Source organism: Pleurodeles waltl, chromosome 8, assembly GCF_031143425.1.
Source record: "Pleurodeles waltl isolate 20211129_DDA chromosome 8, aPleWal1.hap1.20221129, whole genome shotgun sequence".
NCBI lineage: Eukaryota > Metazoa > Chordata > Amphibia > Caudata > Salamandridae > Pleurodeles > Pleurodeles waltl.
In genome coordinates, this window is record NC_090447.1 from 104,819 (window position 1) to 120,986 (window position 16,168).

Sequence of the window (16,168 nt, forward strand, 5' to 3'; positions counted from 1 at the left end):
TTCTCGGACTTCAATGTGAGAGGATTCATGTGAAAATCTTGCTGGAATCGAGGGGTAGGAAAGAGATTTTTTTCTAGCACTTTCCAACATTTAAATGATCTGTGTAAGTATCTCAGAATATATCAGAATTGGGAACACAAAGCACAGTTTTCGTTATTTCTGAAGTCTGTTGGTAACATATACTTTAATATGACCAAACAAATCATTATAATAGGTGACGTAATTTCCGCACATTTTCATCTGTGCACTGTATAGTTTTCTTGGTAAAACTGCATGTCTGTGCAAATGTAATGGTCATTATAATTTAAAATGTATTGTCTGTAATGGCAGTGCACTACCACACCATGAATACTCCACTCTTTGCCACCCCACTCTACTCTGCACCACTCTACACCCCTGCGATCTTCTCTACAACACTCTACTTTACACCACTACACGCCACTGTACTCTGCACCTCTCTACTGTATGCCACTGCACTTGGTGCCACTTCACGCTACACCTCTCTACTCTACACTGTACCAATCTACTCTATGCCAGTGCAGTCTTCGACACTCTACTCTACACCACTGCACTCTTCTCCACTGCACTCTACCCCACTTCAGTCTAATCTACACCAATCTCCTCTGTCCAGCTCCACTCTATGCCACTGTACTCTACGCCAATCTGCAACAATGCATTCTATGCCACTGCACTCTTTGCCTATACCCTCTACGCCAGTGCATTTTACTCTCTAACACTCAACTCTATGCCCTGGCACTCTATGGCAATCCACTGTATGCCACTCCAATCTACTCTGCACCACTGCACTCTATGCCACTGCAATCTAAACCACTTTATGGTACGCCATTACACTCTATGCCACTCTACGCAACTGCACTCTAACCTGAATCACTCCCTGTATGCCACTTATTCCACTCTATGCAACTGCACTCTACCCTGCACCACTCCACTCTACACCACTCTACTCCACTCTGCATCACTCCACTCTATGCCACTGCACTCTGCGTCACTCTCCTCTTAACCACTGCACTCTATGCCAATATACTCTACACAACTGCACTCTGTCACTGCACTTTATGAACTGCTCTCTAAGTCACTCTATTCCACTCTATACCACTGCACTCTGACACTCTACTTTGCAACACTGCATTCAATGCCACTGAGCTCCAAGCCACTCTTCTCTGCACTGCTCCACTTTATAATACTCCACTTTACGCCACTGCACTCTACGGCACTATACTCTTCTCTTCACCACCCTATGCCACTGTACTCTATGCCATTCAACTGTTGTGAGAAAGTAGCCTCTTTCTAGCATGGTTACCCCCACTTTTGGCCTGTTTGTGAGTGTGTGTCAGTGTGTTTTTACTGTGTCACTGGGATCCTGCTAGCCAGGACCCCAGTGCTCATAGTGAAAACCCTATATGTCAGTGTGTTTTGCCTGTCTCACTGGAATCCTGCTAGCCAGGACCCCAGTGCTCATAGTTTGTGGCCTAATGTGTGTGTTGTCAGTAGTGCTTGACTGTGTCACTGAGGCTCTGCTAACCAGAACCTCAGTGCTTATGCTCTCTCTGCTTTTAAATTTGTCACTATTGGCAAGTGACTTCATTTACCAATTTCAATTGGCACACTGGACCCCCTTATAAGTCCCAAGTTTATGGTACCTAGGTACCGAGGGCATTGGGGTTCCAGGAGATGCTTATGGGCTGCAGCATTTCTTTTGCCACCCATAAAGAGCTCAGACAAACCCTTCTACAGGACTGCCATTTCAGCCTGTGTGAAATAGTGCACACACTATTTCACAGCCATTTTCACTGAACTTAAGTAACTTATAAGTCACCTATTTGTCTAACCTTCATTTACTGAAGGTTAGGTGCAAGATTACTAAGTGTGATGGCACCCTTGCACTAGCAAAAGTGCAGTTGCGCCATTACACATGTGCACTACATATAGGTCAATACCCATATGTATCTTCACAATGGTAACTCCGAATATGGCCATGTAAGGTGTCTAAGATCATGGAATTGTCCCCCATTTCAAATCTAGTATTGGGGAGCCAATTCCATGCATCCTGGGGGCTCCACCATGGACCCCCAGTACTGCTCTGGTGAGAAACTGAACAAAGGAAAGCGGAGTGACCACTCCCCTGTCCATCACCACCCCAGGGATGGTGCCTAGAGCTCCTCCAGTGTGTCCCAGACTTCAGCCATCTTGTTTTACAAGATTTGGGGACACTCTGGAGGCCTTTGAGTCGCCAGTGCCTGCAGGTGACGTCAGAGACCTCTCCTGATAGGTCAATACCTGATAAGGTAGCCAATCTCCCTCTCAGGGCTATTTAGGGTATCTCCTCTCTCACTCTATCACTCTATCCTGTGACGCTCAACTTGCTGAGTTGACCTCCGGCGGCATGGGACCTTCCTTTGTACTGCTGCACAAACCGCATTTTGCACCTCCTTTGTCCCCGTGTCCTAGGACTCCGAGAGTGCTGTTTGGTCGACTGAGGGCTCTCCGGAGTGCTGAGAGCCCCCTTTTCCTCCTCACGTAAAGTTGAGGCCCCCAGGTCCCTCTTGGTTACAGACAGCTCCATTTTGACACAATAACAGACAAACATACACACACACTTCACACCCACAAACACACATGCACACAGACACACACACACTCACAGACAAACACACAGACACACAAAACACACACACTCACACAAACATATACAAAATAATGTAAAGAAGATAAGGCTGGTACTTACGGTTACAATTTGAAACAATGACGGTCTCAGTCAGGGATTTGATCGCAACACCATTATTGGAACTTCAGGTTTATGTGAAACAGAAGAGAAACAAGAGCACATAGTTACAATAATGCACTGAAGCCATTAAACAGAATTAGCAGCAGCCCACCCCCACCCTCATATCTCCCCAATCACCCTTTTCATGCCAGTCCAGCTCCAAAGCTCCAATTGCCCTAGTCACCAGCCGGCTGAACTACAGCAATGCAGTCTACGTAGGAATCACCACTCACCTCTTGAAGAGACTACTGACCATACAGAACTCTGCAGCCAGACTCATTCTTGAACTCCCTGTAGGAAAATGGCTCTATTCGCATGGTTACCCCTAACTGTTTGCATTTTGTTGATGCCAGTTATGATTGAAAGTGTGCTGGGACCCTGCTAACCAGGCTCCAGCACCAGTGTTCTTTTCCTAAACTGTACCTTTGTCTCCACCATTGGCACAGCCCTGGCACACAGAAAGTCCCTTGTAAATGGTACCCCGGTACCAAGGGCCCTGATGCCAGGGAAGGTCTCTAAGGGCTGCAGCATGTATTATGCCACCCTGGGGACCCCACACTCAGCACATACACAATGTCTCACAGCTTGTGTGTGCTGGTGGGGAGAACAACCCACTCCCTGTGGTATAGGTAGGTCAACCCTCTAACAGGCCTTACTGCCCGAAGGCAGGGTGCACTATACTACAGGTGAGGGCATAGTTGCATGAGCACTATGCCCCAACAGTGTCTAAACCAATTCTTAGACATTATAAGTGCAGAGTAGCCATAAAGAGTATATGGTCTGGGAGTCTGTCAAATACAAACTCCCCAGTTCCATAATGGCAACACTGAATACTGGGATGTTTGGTATGAAATGTCTCAGCTCATTAAATCCACACTGATGCCAGTGTGGGATTTATTGAGAAATGCACACAGAGGGCAACTTATAGATGCCCCCTGTATACCAGTCCAACTAGTGGAACTAGGCTGACCAGTTTCTACCAGCCTGCCATATCCAGACGGGTTTCTGTCCACATGGGGTGAGTGCCTTTGTCACTTTGTGGCCAGGAACAAAGCCTGTACTGGGTGAAGGTGCTTCATACCTCCCCCTGCAGGAACTGTCACACCTGGTGGTGAGCCTGATGTTACAGAGCCCCAGGGCACTCCGGCTAGTGGAGATGCCCTCCCCCCGGACACAGCCCGCACTTTTGGTGGCAAGTCCGGAGGAGATAATGAGAAAAACAAGGAGGAGTCACCCTCCAGTCAGGACAGCCCCTAAGGTGTCCTGAGCTGAGGTGACCCCTGCCTTAGGAAATCCTCCATCTTGTTTAGGAGGATTCCCCCCAATAGGATTAAGGATGTGCCCCCCCCCCCGGAGGGAGGAGGCACAAAGATGGTGTAGCCACCCTCAAGGAGAGTAGCCATTGGCTACTGCCCCCCAGACCTAAACACACCCTTAAATGTAGTATTCAGGGGTGACTCTGAACCCAGGAAATCAGATTCCTGATGACCCACAACAAGCAGAAGGACTGCTGATCAGAAAGCCCCGCAGAGACGACAGAGACGACAACTGACTTGGCCCCAGCCCTACCAGCCTGTCTCCACACTCAAAGAACCTGCACAGCGATGCATCCAGTGGGACCCAGCGACCTCTGACGACTCAGAGGACTGATCTGCACCCAAAGGACCAAGAAAATCTTGTGGACAGCCGCTCTGTCTAAACAACAACAAAATAACCATCTTTAAAGGGACTCCAGCCTCCCTACTGAAGCGTGAGTCCCCAACACTCTGCACCCGACACCCCCGGCTCATGTCCAGAAGAACCAACGCTGCAGAGAGGACCCCCAAGCGACTCCAATGACGTGGACACCCTGAGACGACCTCCCGGCATCCCCACAGCGACGCCTGCAGAGAGAATCCAGAGGCTCCCCCTGACCACGACTACCTGGTAACAAAGAACCCGACGCCTGGACCAAGCACTGCACCCGCAGCCCCCAGGCCTGAGAGGAACCAACTACTGGTGCAGGAGTGACCAGCAGGCGGCCCTCATCTTTTCCCAGTCACTGGCTGGCCCAAGAAGCCCCCCTGTGCCCTGCTTGCATCGCTAGAGTGACCCCCGGTTCTCTCCGTTGATTTCAACCTAAAACCCTACACCTACTGTGCACACTGCACCCGGCCGCACCTGTGCCGCTGAGGGTGTATTTTGTGTGCCTGTTTTTGACCCCCCCAATGCTCTACAAAACCCCCCTGGTCTGCTCCCCGAGGTCACAGGTACTTACCAGCTAGCAGACTGGAACCGGAGCACCCCTGGTCTCTATAGGCGCCTCTGCTATTCGGGCCCTACTTTGACCTCTGCACCTGACTGGCCCTGTGTTGCTGGTGCTGGGTGTTTGGGGTTGCCTTGAACCACCAACGATGGGCTGCCTATGCCCAGGAGACTGAACTTGTATGTACTTTACTTACCTGAAAAACTAACCCATACTTACCTCCCCCAGGAACTGTTGATTTGTGCAGTGTCCACTTTTAAAATAGCTATTTGCCATTTTTGCCAAAACTGTGTACATTATTGTTTTAATTCAAAGTTCCATATTTACCTATGCCAAGTACCTTACAATTTATGTACTTAATTGAATTTTGAATCTTGTGGTTCTAAAATAAATTAAGAAAATAATATTTTTCTATATAAAAACCTATTGGTCTGGAGTTAAGTCTTTGAGTGTGTATTCTCATTTATTGCCTGTGTGTGTACAACAAATGCTTAACACTACCCTCTGATAAGCCTACTGCTCGACCACACTACCACAAAATAGAGCATTAGTATTGTCTAATGTTGCCACTATCAACCTCTAAGGGGAACCCTTGGACTCTGTGCACAATATCTCTCACTTTGAGATAGTATACACAGAGCCAACGTCCTACACTCCCCAAATGTACCCACAACAACTCCAACTTCGAGAACCTCCACTGGCTCCCCATTCTGAAAAGATGTCAATTTGAGATGCTGATCCACACATACAAAGCCTGTCACAATCAAAGACCAGCATACACCAACCACCTCCTGAACGTCCGTCAACACTCCAGGCACTTGCGCTCTGTTTCCCACTCCCTCATCCACACCTCCCACACCTGCTGAAGCAAAGGTCAAGACACTCCTTCTCCTACTTCATGGTGAAATCCTGAAACAACCTCCCCCTTCACCTGTGGACCTCATCCTCTCTTCTGGAATTCAGGAAAGGACTCAAGACCTGGTAGTTCAACTGAACCTCTCAGCAGCAATGCTCTCAGAACATGGCTACCCTTCCGGGTGATTAGCCATGCTCTATAAATCCTGTTTGATTGACCACATTGTGCTTCTATGTTCACATGGGTGTGTGTGTGTATAGGATGGTTACTGCCTGCTACTAAAACTTTACTAAGCGTCATATGTGTATATGCATGTATAAATTAATCACAGTTAGGTGTGAAACAAATCTATCCCCCTTCAACCTTTGCCCCATCCCTCCCCTCTCAGACTCATCCCAAACCTCTATGACTCCGATACTTGACCCTCCTTTTTCACCAATTCACCCAACTAACTAGGGACGGCCCCTATGCTATGGAATAGAAGTGTCGTCCCACTGCTAACAAGGCAGCAGAAAAATATAATGATAATACATTATAATTTTATTTTCCCGCTGTCTAGGGTGGGGCAGGCCCAGCATCCTCCATGTCAGGAGGAAGGCCGGGTAGTGGTGCATTCTAAGTGCTCATGTCAGTTTGGCTGTCTGTCTGACACTGCAGTAGTGTGTGTGCAATATAGATCTAATCATTGATTAATTTATTCAGTCACTCATTCTATCCTCGCTGGAAGATGATCCGTGGATGGGTGGAGTTCTATTTGTAGCAGACTGGAGGATAACGATTTTAGTACTGACAGGAAAGTAACTGGCACAGCCAGGGCAGAGATAGAGGGGCTCAAAGAACTCATAAAAGGGGCCAGGGGTCTAAAGGGGTTTCTGAATCTTGCTGTGGGCTTTCAAGTGGCACTAGAGGTATTCTCACATCAGCAAGGGCTCCCAGAAAGTGGTCAGAGGTCTGTGGCAGCAGGAGTAGAAAAGTGAGGGTTGAGGGTTGGCAAAGTTGAGAGCCAACATGGCAGAGGCTTGCAGTGGTGAGTACTGGCAAGAGCTGGACAGAGCTCTGAGAGTTGAGATGGCATTAGCAAATGTGGCTAAATACTAACAAAGGGGGTGGCTCTACTGCTCTGAGAGGAGGTAAAGGAGGGTCCAAAGAGGATCAACAGAGGATCAGCAGAGGTAGTAAAGAGAGAAGACACTAGAAGAGGTGGTCGAGCACTGGCAGAGGGCCCTCAGTGGTGTCAGAAAGAGGAGGTCTGAAGGCTGACAGGCATCTGACGACCTACTGCAGGATGGCAGGCTTGGAAAGAAGGGTTGGACACGTCTCCCGAAGTGATCAGAAGGTTGTCTAGTGGCCAGCCTCGGCAAATGGCTATTGGAAAACTTGACAACAGATTGGCAACTTTCTAAAAGTTACATGTGGCAACAAGTCAAATTAATTCCGATCTGGGGATCAATTTGAGCTAAATGTAATAAGTTGTTTGATACCTTGACATAGTAAATTTGACAGTCCCATTCAGAAATTATCACAACCGGGTTGTCAGCATGTAACTATGCACTAGCTACAGTTACTGCTAGAACATGTTAAATGAATGTTCTACTTCACCAATATGCTGCACCATGCCTTCTGACTTGATAGGCTTGCTGTAGAGGTGACTTACAAAGAGTAGAAAGGGAGTTTAAGAGTCAGCGCACTGGCACCAAGGTCTGGTTAGCAGGCCTCAGTGCACTCTCAGATTTGAAAAACCAACAGCTTCTGTCCAAATCTTTGGGGGTGACCATGCAAAAATAAGCATGCTGCTCCATATCATTATGGTGCAGGAATCTTAACAGAGATACAACTCATGCTTATAACTAACATGCAAATTACCGCAGTAAGCAGTAGGGTTCGTACACCATGATTTCTAGAATGAAGACAGCCTACAGCCTAATTATGGGTTTAGTGCACTCCCGATACAAATACTAATACTTTGAAGGCTCGTTCTAGGGGATAAACACATCTGAAATGTAAGGGTTACTGTTAGAAATGGAGTCTCTTGTCAGAGGTATACACCCTTGTCCAAGTATGGACCACAATCCTAGTCAGGGTAAGTCACAACCCAATCCAAATTATCCCGTGCCCACCCTCTGGTACCTTGGCACTGAGCAGTAAGGCTTAACTTAGAAGGCAATGTATAAAGTATTTGTGCAATAAATCATACAGTAACACAGTGAAAACACTACACAGGTTTAGAAAAATAGGTAATTTTTATCTGAATAAAATAAGGTCAAAACAACAAAGATCCAAAAAGCACAAGTTGAACTATAACTTTTAGAAGGGTTAAAAGAGTCTTTATACTTAAAGATAAAGTTGTCTTTTTGTTACACACAGTACCTGGTAACTAAGCACGGATACTGAAGAGGAGGAGATGCATGGAAAAATAAGGTGCTGCATCGGATTTTTCCGGAGCAGCAAAGATGATGCGTAATTTCTTTCTACGCTGCAAGGGGTTTGCATAATTTTTCGGTGAGCAGTCTTGGTTCCTCACTGCAATGAAGGGATATTTTGACGCCCAGGGATGATGCTTGAAAATCCTTGACATACTGGAAGAAGGCACGGGCACTGGTTAGATCTGGTAGGCGATGCGTCAAATTTTTCAGACGCAAGGCAGAAACTGCATTGAATTTCCACTCGGGAAGTCGGGCTGCATCGTTTTGGTCAGCAGTGCTTCAATTTCTCGGTCACAAGGCAGGCTTTGCATCATTTTTGGCAGGCGTTGCTTCGATTTTGGGTCACACTTAAAAGAGTGGTTTTGAAGTGCACAAGTTCCCCTTTCAGCCCAGTCCTGCCTGCCAGGGTCCCTGTGGGGGTTATCAGTCCTTTCTGTGAGGGCAGGCCACTGGCCTTTGAAATGTAAGTGTGAGCCCCTCCACCCTTCCAGCCCAGGAAGACCCATCCAGTATGCAAATAAATGCAGATTTGACTGAGTACCCTGTGTTTGATGTTGTCTGGGTGGAATGCACAAGGGGAGCTGTCAACCAGGAGAACCCACACCTTCTGCCCTGGCTGGTAAACATTTAGTACAGCAAAACAGCCTTCTGGTCATGCCACTGCTTCTGAAGTTACTGGCTGGCCTGAAGGTTTTTAGTGGCCTTTTTCATGTACCTCACCATCCTTGATCTGAGGCCAAGTACATAGTCCACTATGTCCTGTTTAGGGGACTTGAGAGGTTGCCCCCAGCCCTCCCTAACAAGAGCAAGAGGACCCCTAATAGGGTTCCCAAACAGAAGTTCAAAGGGGCTGTAGCCCACTTCCTTACGAGGTACATCCCTGTAGGCAAAAAAGAGGCATGGAAGTAGGACATCCTATCTGCTCCTGAGTTCTTCAGAGAGTCTGATGATCATGCATTTGAGAGTTTTGTTAAACCTTTTGTTGGAAGCTGGCCTGGTGTGTTGTGGGTACCTAAGGTACTTACACCTTATACCAGGTCCAGGTATCCCCTATTGGTGAAGTGTAGGCAGTGTCTAGAATCCAGGCTCTCTACAGATCTGGGAGACATGCGAAGCTCATGCAAAACTGTAGCCACACAATCAATCAATCAATCAATCAGGAAATTTCTAAAGCGCGCTACGTACCCGTTCGGGTTTCAAGGCGCTGGGGGGGGGTAGCTGCTATTGGTCGAAGAGCCAGGTCTTGAGGAGTCTCCTGAAGGTGAGGAGGTCCCGGGTCTGGTGCAGGGGGGTCGGGAGGGAGTTCCAGGTCTTGGCGGCGAGGTAGGAGAAGGATCTGCCGCCGGAGGTCTTGCGTTGGAATCGTGGAACGATGGCGAGGGAGAGGTTGGCAGAGCGGAGTTGGCAGGAGGGGACGTAGAAGTTAAGTCTGTTGTTCAGGTAGGCGGGTCCGGCGTTGTGGAGTGCTTTGTGCGCGTGGGTGAGGAGTTTAAAGGTGATCCTCTTGTCCACGGGGAGCCAGTGGAGGTCCTTCTGGTGGTGGGAGATGTGGCATCGGCGGGGTACATCGAGGATCAAGCGGGCGGAGGCGTTCTGGATGCGTTGGAGTCGTTGGATGTCTTTTGCTGGGATGCCTATGTAGAGTGCGTTGCCGTAGTCAAGTCTGCTACTGACGAGGGCCTGGGTCACCATTTTTCTGGTTTCCGTCCGGATCCACTTGTAGATTCTACAGAGCATGCGGAGGGTGTTGAAGCAGGAGGAGGAGACTGCGCTGACCTGTTTGGACATGGTGAGTGCAGAGTCGAGGATGAAGCCGAGGTTGCGTGCGTGGTTGGCTGGTGTAGGGGGGGTCCCAGCACGGTGGGCCACCAGGAGTCGTCCCAGGCCGAGGGGGTGCATCCGAGGATGAGGACCTCCGTCTTGTCTGAGTTTATATTCAGGCGGCTGTTTCTCATCCACTCGGCGATGGATTTCAATCCCTCATGGAGGTTGGATTTGGCGGTGTGTGGGTCATTGGTGAGGGAGAGGATGAGCTGGGTGTCGTCGGCGTAGGAGAGAATGCTAAGGTTGTGCTGGCGGGCCAGTTGTGCGAGGGGTGCCATGTAGACGTTGAATAGCGTCGGGCTTAGCGAGGAGCCTTGGGGGACGCCGCAGATGAGGTTAGTGGCTTCGGAGCGGAAGGGTGGGAGTCGGACTCTCTGGGTTCTGCCGGAGAGGAATGAGGAGATCCAGTTGAGGGCTTTGTCTTGTATTCCGGCTTCGTGGAGACGTGTTAGTAGGGTGCGGTGGCAGACCGTATCGAAGGCAGCGGAGAGGTCCAGGAGGATGAGAGCTGAAGTTTCGCCGTTGTCCATTTGCTGTCTGATTTTATCTGTGGCGGCGAGGAGCGCAGTCTGGGTGCTCTGATTGCGTCTGAAGGCGGATTGGGAGGGGTCCAGGATGGAGTTGTCCTCGAGGTAGTGGGTGAGCTGGGCGTTGACGATCTTCTCGATGACCTTCGCTGGGAAGGGGAGGAGGAAGATCGGGTGGAAGTTGTGAGAAGGTAGCCTCTTTCTAGCCTTGTTACCCCCACTTTTGGCCTGTTTGTGAGTGTATGTCAGGATGTTTGTCACTGTTTTCACTGTCTCACTGGGATCCTGATGGCTAGGCCTCAGTGCTCATAGTGAAAACACTATGTTTTCAGTATGGTTGTTATGTGTCACTGGGATCCTGCTAGTCAGGACCCCAGTGCTCATAGGTTTGTGGCCTATATGTATGTGTCACTGGGACCCTGTCACACAGGGCCCCAGTGCTCATAGGTGTGCATGTATATGTTCCCTGTGTGGTGCCTAACTGTCTCACTGAGGCTCTGCTAACCAGAACCTCAGTGGTTATGCTCTCTCATTACTTTCAAATTGTCACTAACAGGCTAGTGACCATTTTTACCAATTTACATTGGCTTACTGGAACACCCTTATAATTCCCTAGTATATGGTACTGAGGTACCCAGGGTATTGGGGTTCCAGGAGATCCCTATGGGCTGCAGCATTTCTTTTGTCACCCATAGGGAGCTCTGACAAATCTTACACAGGCCTGCCACTGCAGCCTGAGTGAAATAACGTCCACGTTATTTCACAGCCATTTTACACTGCACTTAAGTAACTTATAAGTCACCTATATGTCTAACCTTTACCTGGTAAAGGTTAGGTGCAAAGTTACTTAGTGTAAGGACACCCTGGCACTAGCCAAGGTGCCCCCACATTGTTCAGAGCCAATTCACTGAACTTTGTGAGTGCGGGGACACCATTACACGCGTGCACTACATATAGGTCACTACCTATATGTAGCTTCACCATGGTAACTCCGAATATGGCCATGTAACATGTCTATGATCATGGAATTGCCCCCTCTATGCCATCCTGGCATTGTTGGTACAATTCCATGATCCCAGTGGTCTGTAGCACAGACCCTGGTACTGCCAGACTGCCCTTCCTGGGGTTTCACTGCAGCTGCTGCTGCTGCCAACCCCTCAGACAGGCAGCTGCCCTCCTGGGGTCCAGCCAGGCCTGGCCCAGGATGGCAGAACAAAGAACTTCCTCTGAGAGAGGGTGTGACACCCTCTCCCTTTGGAAAATGGTGTGAAGGCAGGGGAGGAGTAGCCTCCCCCAGCCTCTGGAAATGCTTTGTTGGGCACAGAGGTGCCCAATTCTGCATAAGCCAGTCTACACCGGTTCAGGGACCCCTTAGCCCCTGCTCTGGCGCGAAACTGGACAAAGGAAAGGGGAGTGACCACTCCCCTGACCTGCACCTCCCCTGGGAGGTGTCCAGAGCTCCTCCAGTGTGCTCCAGACCTCTGCCATCTTGGAAACAGAGGTGCTGCTGGCACACTGGACTGCTCTGAGTGGCCAGTGCCACCAGGTGACGTCAGAGACTCCTGCTGATAGGCTCCTTCAGGTGTTAGTAGCCTATCCTCTCTCCTAGGTAGCCAAACCCTCTTTTCTGGCTATTTAGGGTCTCTGTCTCTGGGGAAACTCTAGATAACGAATGCACGAGCTCAGCTGAGTTCCTCTGCATCTCCCTCTTCACCTTCTGATAAGGAATCGACCGCTGACCGCGCTGGAAGCCTGCAAACCTGCAACATAGTAGCAAAGACGACTACTGCAACTCTGTAACGCTGATCCTGCCGCCTTCTCGACTGTTTTCCTGCTTGTGCATGCTGTGGGGGTAGCCTGCCTCCTCTCTGCACCAGAAGCTCCGAAGAAATCTCCCGTGGGTCGACGGAATCTTCCCCCTGCAACCGCAGGCACCAAAAAGCTGCATTACCGGTCCCTTGGGTCTCCTCTCAGCACGACGAGCGAGGTCCCTCGAATCCAGCGACGCTGTCCAAGTGACCCCCACAGTCCAGTGACTCTTCAGCCCAAGTTTGGTGGAGGTAAGTCCTTGCCTCACCTCGCTGGGCTGCATTGCTGGGAACCGCGACTTTGCAAGCTACTCCGGCCCCTGTGCACTTCCGGCGGAAATCCTTCGTGCACAGCCAAGCCTGGGTCCACGGCACTCTAACCTGCATTGCACGACTTTCTAAGTTGGTCTCCGGCGACGTGGGACTCCTTTGTGCAACTTCGGCGAGCACCGTTTCACGCATCCTCATAGTGCCTGTTTCTGGCACTTTTCCGGGTGCTACCTGCTTTAGTGAGGGCTCATTGTCTTGCTCGACGTCCCCTCTCTCTTCAGGTCCAATTTGCGACCTCCTGGTCCCTCCTGGGCCCCAGCAGCGTCCAAAAACGCCAAACGCACGATTTGCGTGTAGCAAGGCTTGTTGGCGTCCATCCGGCGGGAAAACACTTCTGCACGACTCTCCAAGGCGTGGGGGATCCATCCTCCAAAGGGGAAGTCTCTAGCCCTTGTCGTTCCTGCAGTATTCACAGTTCTTCAGCCTAGTAAGAGCTTCTTTGCACCAACCGCTGGCATTTCTTGGGCATCTGCCCATCTCCGAGTTGCTTGTGACTTTTGGACTTGGTCCCCTTGTTCCACAGGTACCCTCAGTCAGGAATCCATCGTTGTTGCATTGCTGATTTGTGTTTTCCTTGCATTTTCCCTCTAACACGACTATTTTGTCCTTAGGGGAACTTTAGTGCACTTTGCACTCACTTTTCAGGGTCTTGGGGAGGGTTATTTTTCTAACTCTCACTATTTTCTAATAGTCCCAGCGACCCTCTACAAGGTCACATAGGTTTGGGGTCCATTCGTGGTTCGCATTCCACTTCTGGAGTATATGGTTTGTGTTGCCCCTATCCCTATGTTTCCCCATTGCATCCTATTGTAACTATACATTGTTTGCACTGTTTTCTAAGACTATACTGCATATTTTTGCTATTGTGTATATATATCTTGTGTATATTTCCTATCCTCTCACTGAGGGTACACTCTAAGATACTTTGGCATATTGTCATAAAAATAAAGTACCTTTATTTTTAGTATAACTGTGTATTGTGTTTTCTTATGATATTGTGCATATGACACTAAGTGGTACTGTAGTAGCTTCACACGTCTCCTAGTTCAGCCTAAGCTGCTCTGCTAAGCTACCATTATCTATCAGCCTGAGCTGCTAGACACCCTATACACTAATAAGGGATAACTGGGCCTGGTGCAAGGTGCAAGTACCCCTTGGTACTCACTACAAGCCAGTCCAGCCTCCTACATTGGTTGTGCAGTGGTGGGATAAGTGCTTGAGACTACTTACCACTCTTGTCATTGTACTTTTCATAAGAGAAAAATATACAAAACAAGGTCAGTGTATATACACATAGCCAAAAAGTTTTGCATTTCCTCTTTTCACTCTTTTCTAAGTGCTGAAAAGTACTTCTAAACTTTCAAAAAGTTCTTAAAAGTTTAAAAAGTTTTTTTCTGTCTTTCCAAAAAGTTCTGAAAACTTTTTTCTCTTTCTCTATCACTTTAACTCTCTCTAAAAAATGTCTGGCACAGGAAAAAATGTTGAACTGTCCAAACTTGCATATGATCACCTTAGCTGGAAAGGAGCAAGGAGTCTCTGCATAGAGAGAGGTTTGAGTGTAGGGAAGAATCCTTCCTTAGAACTGTTAATTAATATGCTTAGAGTACAGGATAAGGCCATAAGTGCCCAATCTGTAGAAAAAGTAGCTAATGGTTCTCAATCTGATCCAGGGACTCCCCCAGGAAAAGGTTCAGGAAAGAAACTTCTCAGCCTGCCCATTACTAGACAGTCTAGCATAGTTGGTACAGAGGTTGAATCACACCATACTGATGATGTGATCTCACATTATGCTGGTAGCCAAGCTGTTAGGGTGCCCTCTGTAAGGGACAGGTCTCCTTCTGTTCATTCCCATCATACCTCTGTATCTAGAAATGTCCCTCCCACCCACCCTGATGACAGATTGTTAGAAAGGGAGCTCAATAGATTGAGAGTGGAAAGAACCAGACTGAAGCTCAAGAAGCAACAGCTGGATTTGGATAGACAGTCTTTAGAAATAGAGAGGGAAAGACAGAAGTTGGGTTTAGATACCCATGGTGGCAGCAGCAGTATTCCCCATAGTCATCCTGCAAAAGAGCATGATTCCAGGAATCTACACAAGATAGTTCCCCCTTATAAGGAGGGGGATGACATTAACAAGTGGTTTGCTGCACTTGAGAGGGCCTGTGCTGTACAGGATGTCCCTCAAAAGCAGTGGGCTGCTATCCTATGGCTATCATTTAGTGGAAAAGGTAGGGATAGGCTCCTTACAGTGAAAGAAAATGATGCCAATAATTTTACAGTTCTTAAGAATGCACTCCTGGATGGTTATGGCTTAACCACTGAACAGTACAGGATAAAGTTCAGAGAGACCAAAAAGGAGTCTTCACAAGACTGGGTTGATTTCATTGACCATTCAGTGAAGGCCTTGGAGGGGTGGTTACATGGCAGTAAAGTTACTGATTATGAAAGCCTGTATAACACAATCCTGAGAGAGCATATACTTAATAATTGTGTGTCTGATTTGTTGAACCAGTACCTGGTAGACTCTGATCTGACCTCTCCCCAAGAATTGGGAAAGAAGGCAGACAAATGGGTCAGAACAAGGGTGAACAGAAAAGTTCATACAGGGGGTGACAAAGATGGCAATAAGAAGAAAGATGGTGAAAAATCTCAAGATAAGCATGGGGATAAGGGTAAAACCAAAGATCCCACTTCAAATCTTAAACACTCTTCAGAGGGTGGGGATAAAACAAATTCTTCCTCTTCTTCCCAACCTGCACACATTAAAAAGCCTTGGTGCTTTGTGTGTAAAAACAGAGGCCATAGGCCAGGGGATAAGTCCTGTCCAGGTAAACCCCCTGAGCCTACCACCACTAATACATCAAGCTCTAGTGCCCCTAGCAGTAGTGGTACTAGTGGTGGGACTGCTGGCAACAGTCAAGCAAAGGGTGTAATTGGGTTCACTTATGGGTCCATAGTGGAAACTGATGTCATCAGTCCCAAGACAGTTTCTGTCACACCTAGTGGCACTGGCCTTGCCACACTGGCTGCTTGTCCCCTTACAATGGATAAGTACAGGCAGACAGTTTCAATAAATGGTGTTGAGGCCTTGGCCTACAGGGACACAGGTGCCAGTTTCACTTTGGTGACTGAAAACCTAGTGCCTCCTGAACAACACATCATTGGACAACAATATAAGATTATTGATGTCCATAACTCCACTAAGTTTCTTCCCTTAGCTATAATTCAGTTTAGTTGGGGTGGAGTTACTGGCCCTAAGCAGGTGGTGGTATCACCTAGCTTACCTGTAGACTGTCTCTTAGGTAATGACCTAGAGGCCTCAGGTTGGGCTGATGTAGAGTTTTATGCCCATGCAGCCATGCTGGGCATC

General features: G+C 48.4%; 1 protein-coding gene across 1 annotated transcript in view; it reads right to left on the minus strand.

Moving 5' to 3' along the window:
* LOC138249647 (NXPE family member 1-like) overlaps positions 1-16,168 on the minus strand; it is a 266,774-nt gene that overhangs the window by 87,992 nt on the left and 162,614 nt on the right. Inside the window, exon 4 of the mRNA XM_069203592.1 lies at positions 2,747-2,808. Within this exon, the coding sequence (XP_069059693.1) occupies positions 2,747-2,808 (62 nt within the window). The remainder of the gene's footprint in view (positions 1-2,746; positions 2,809-16,168) is intronic.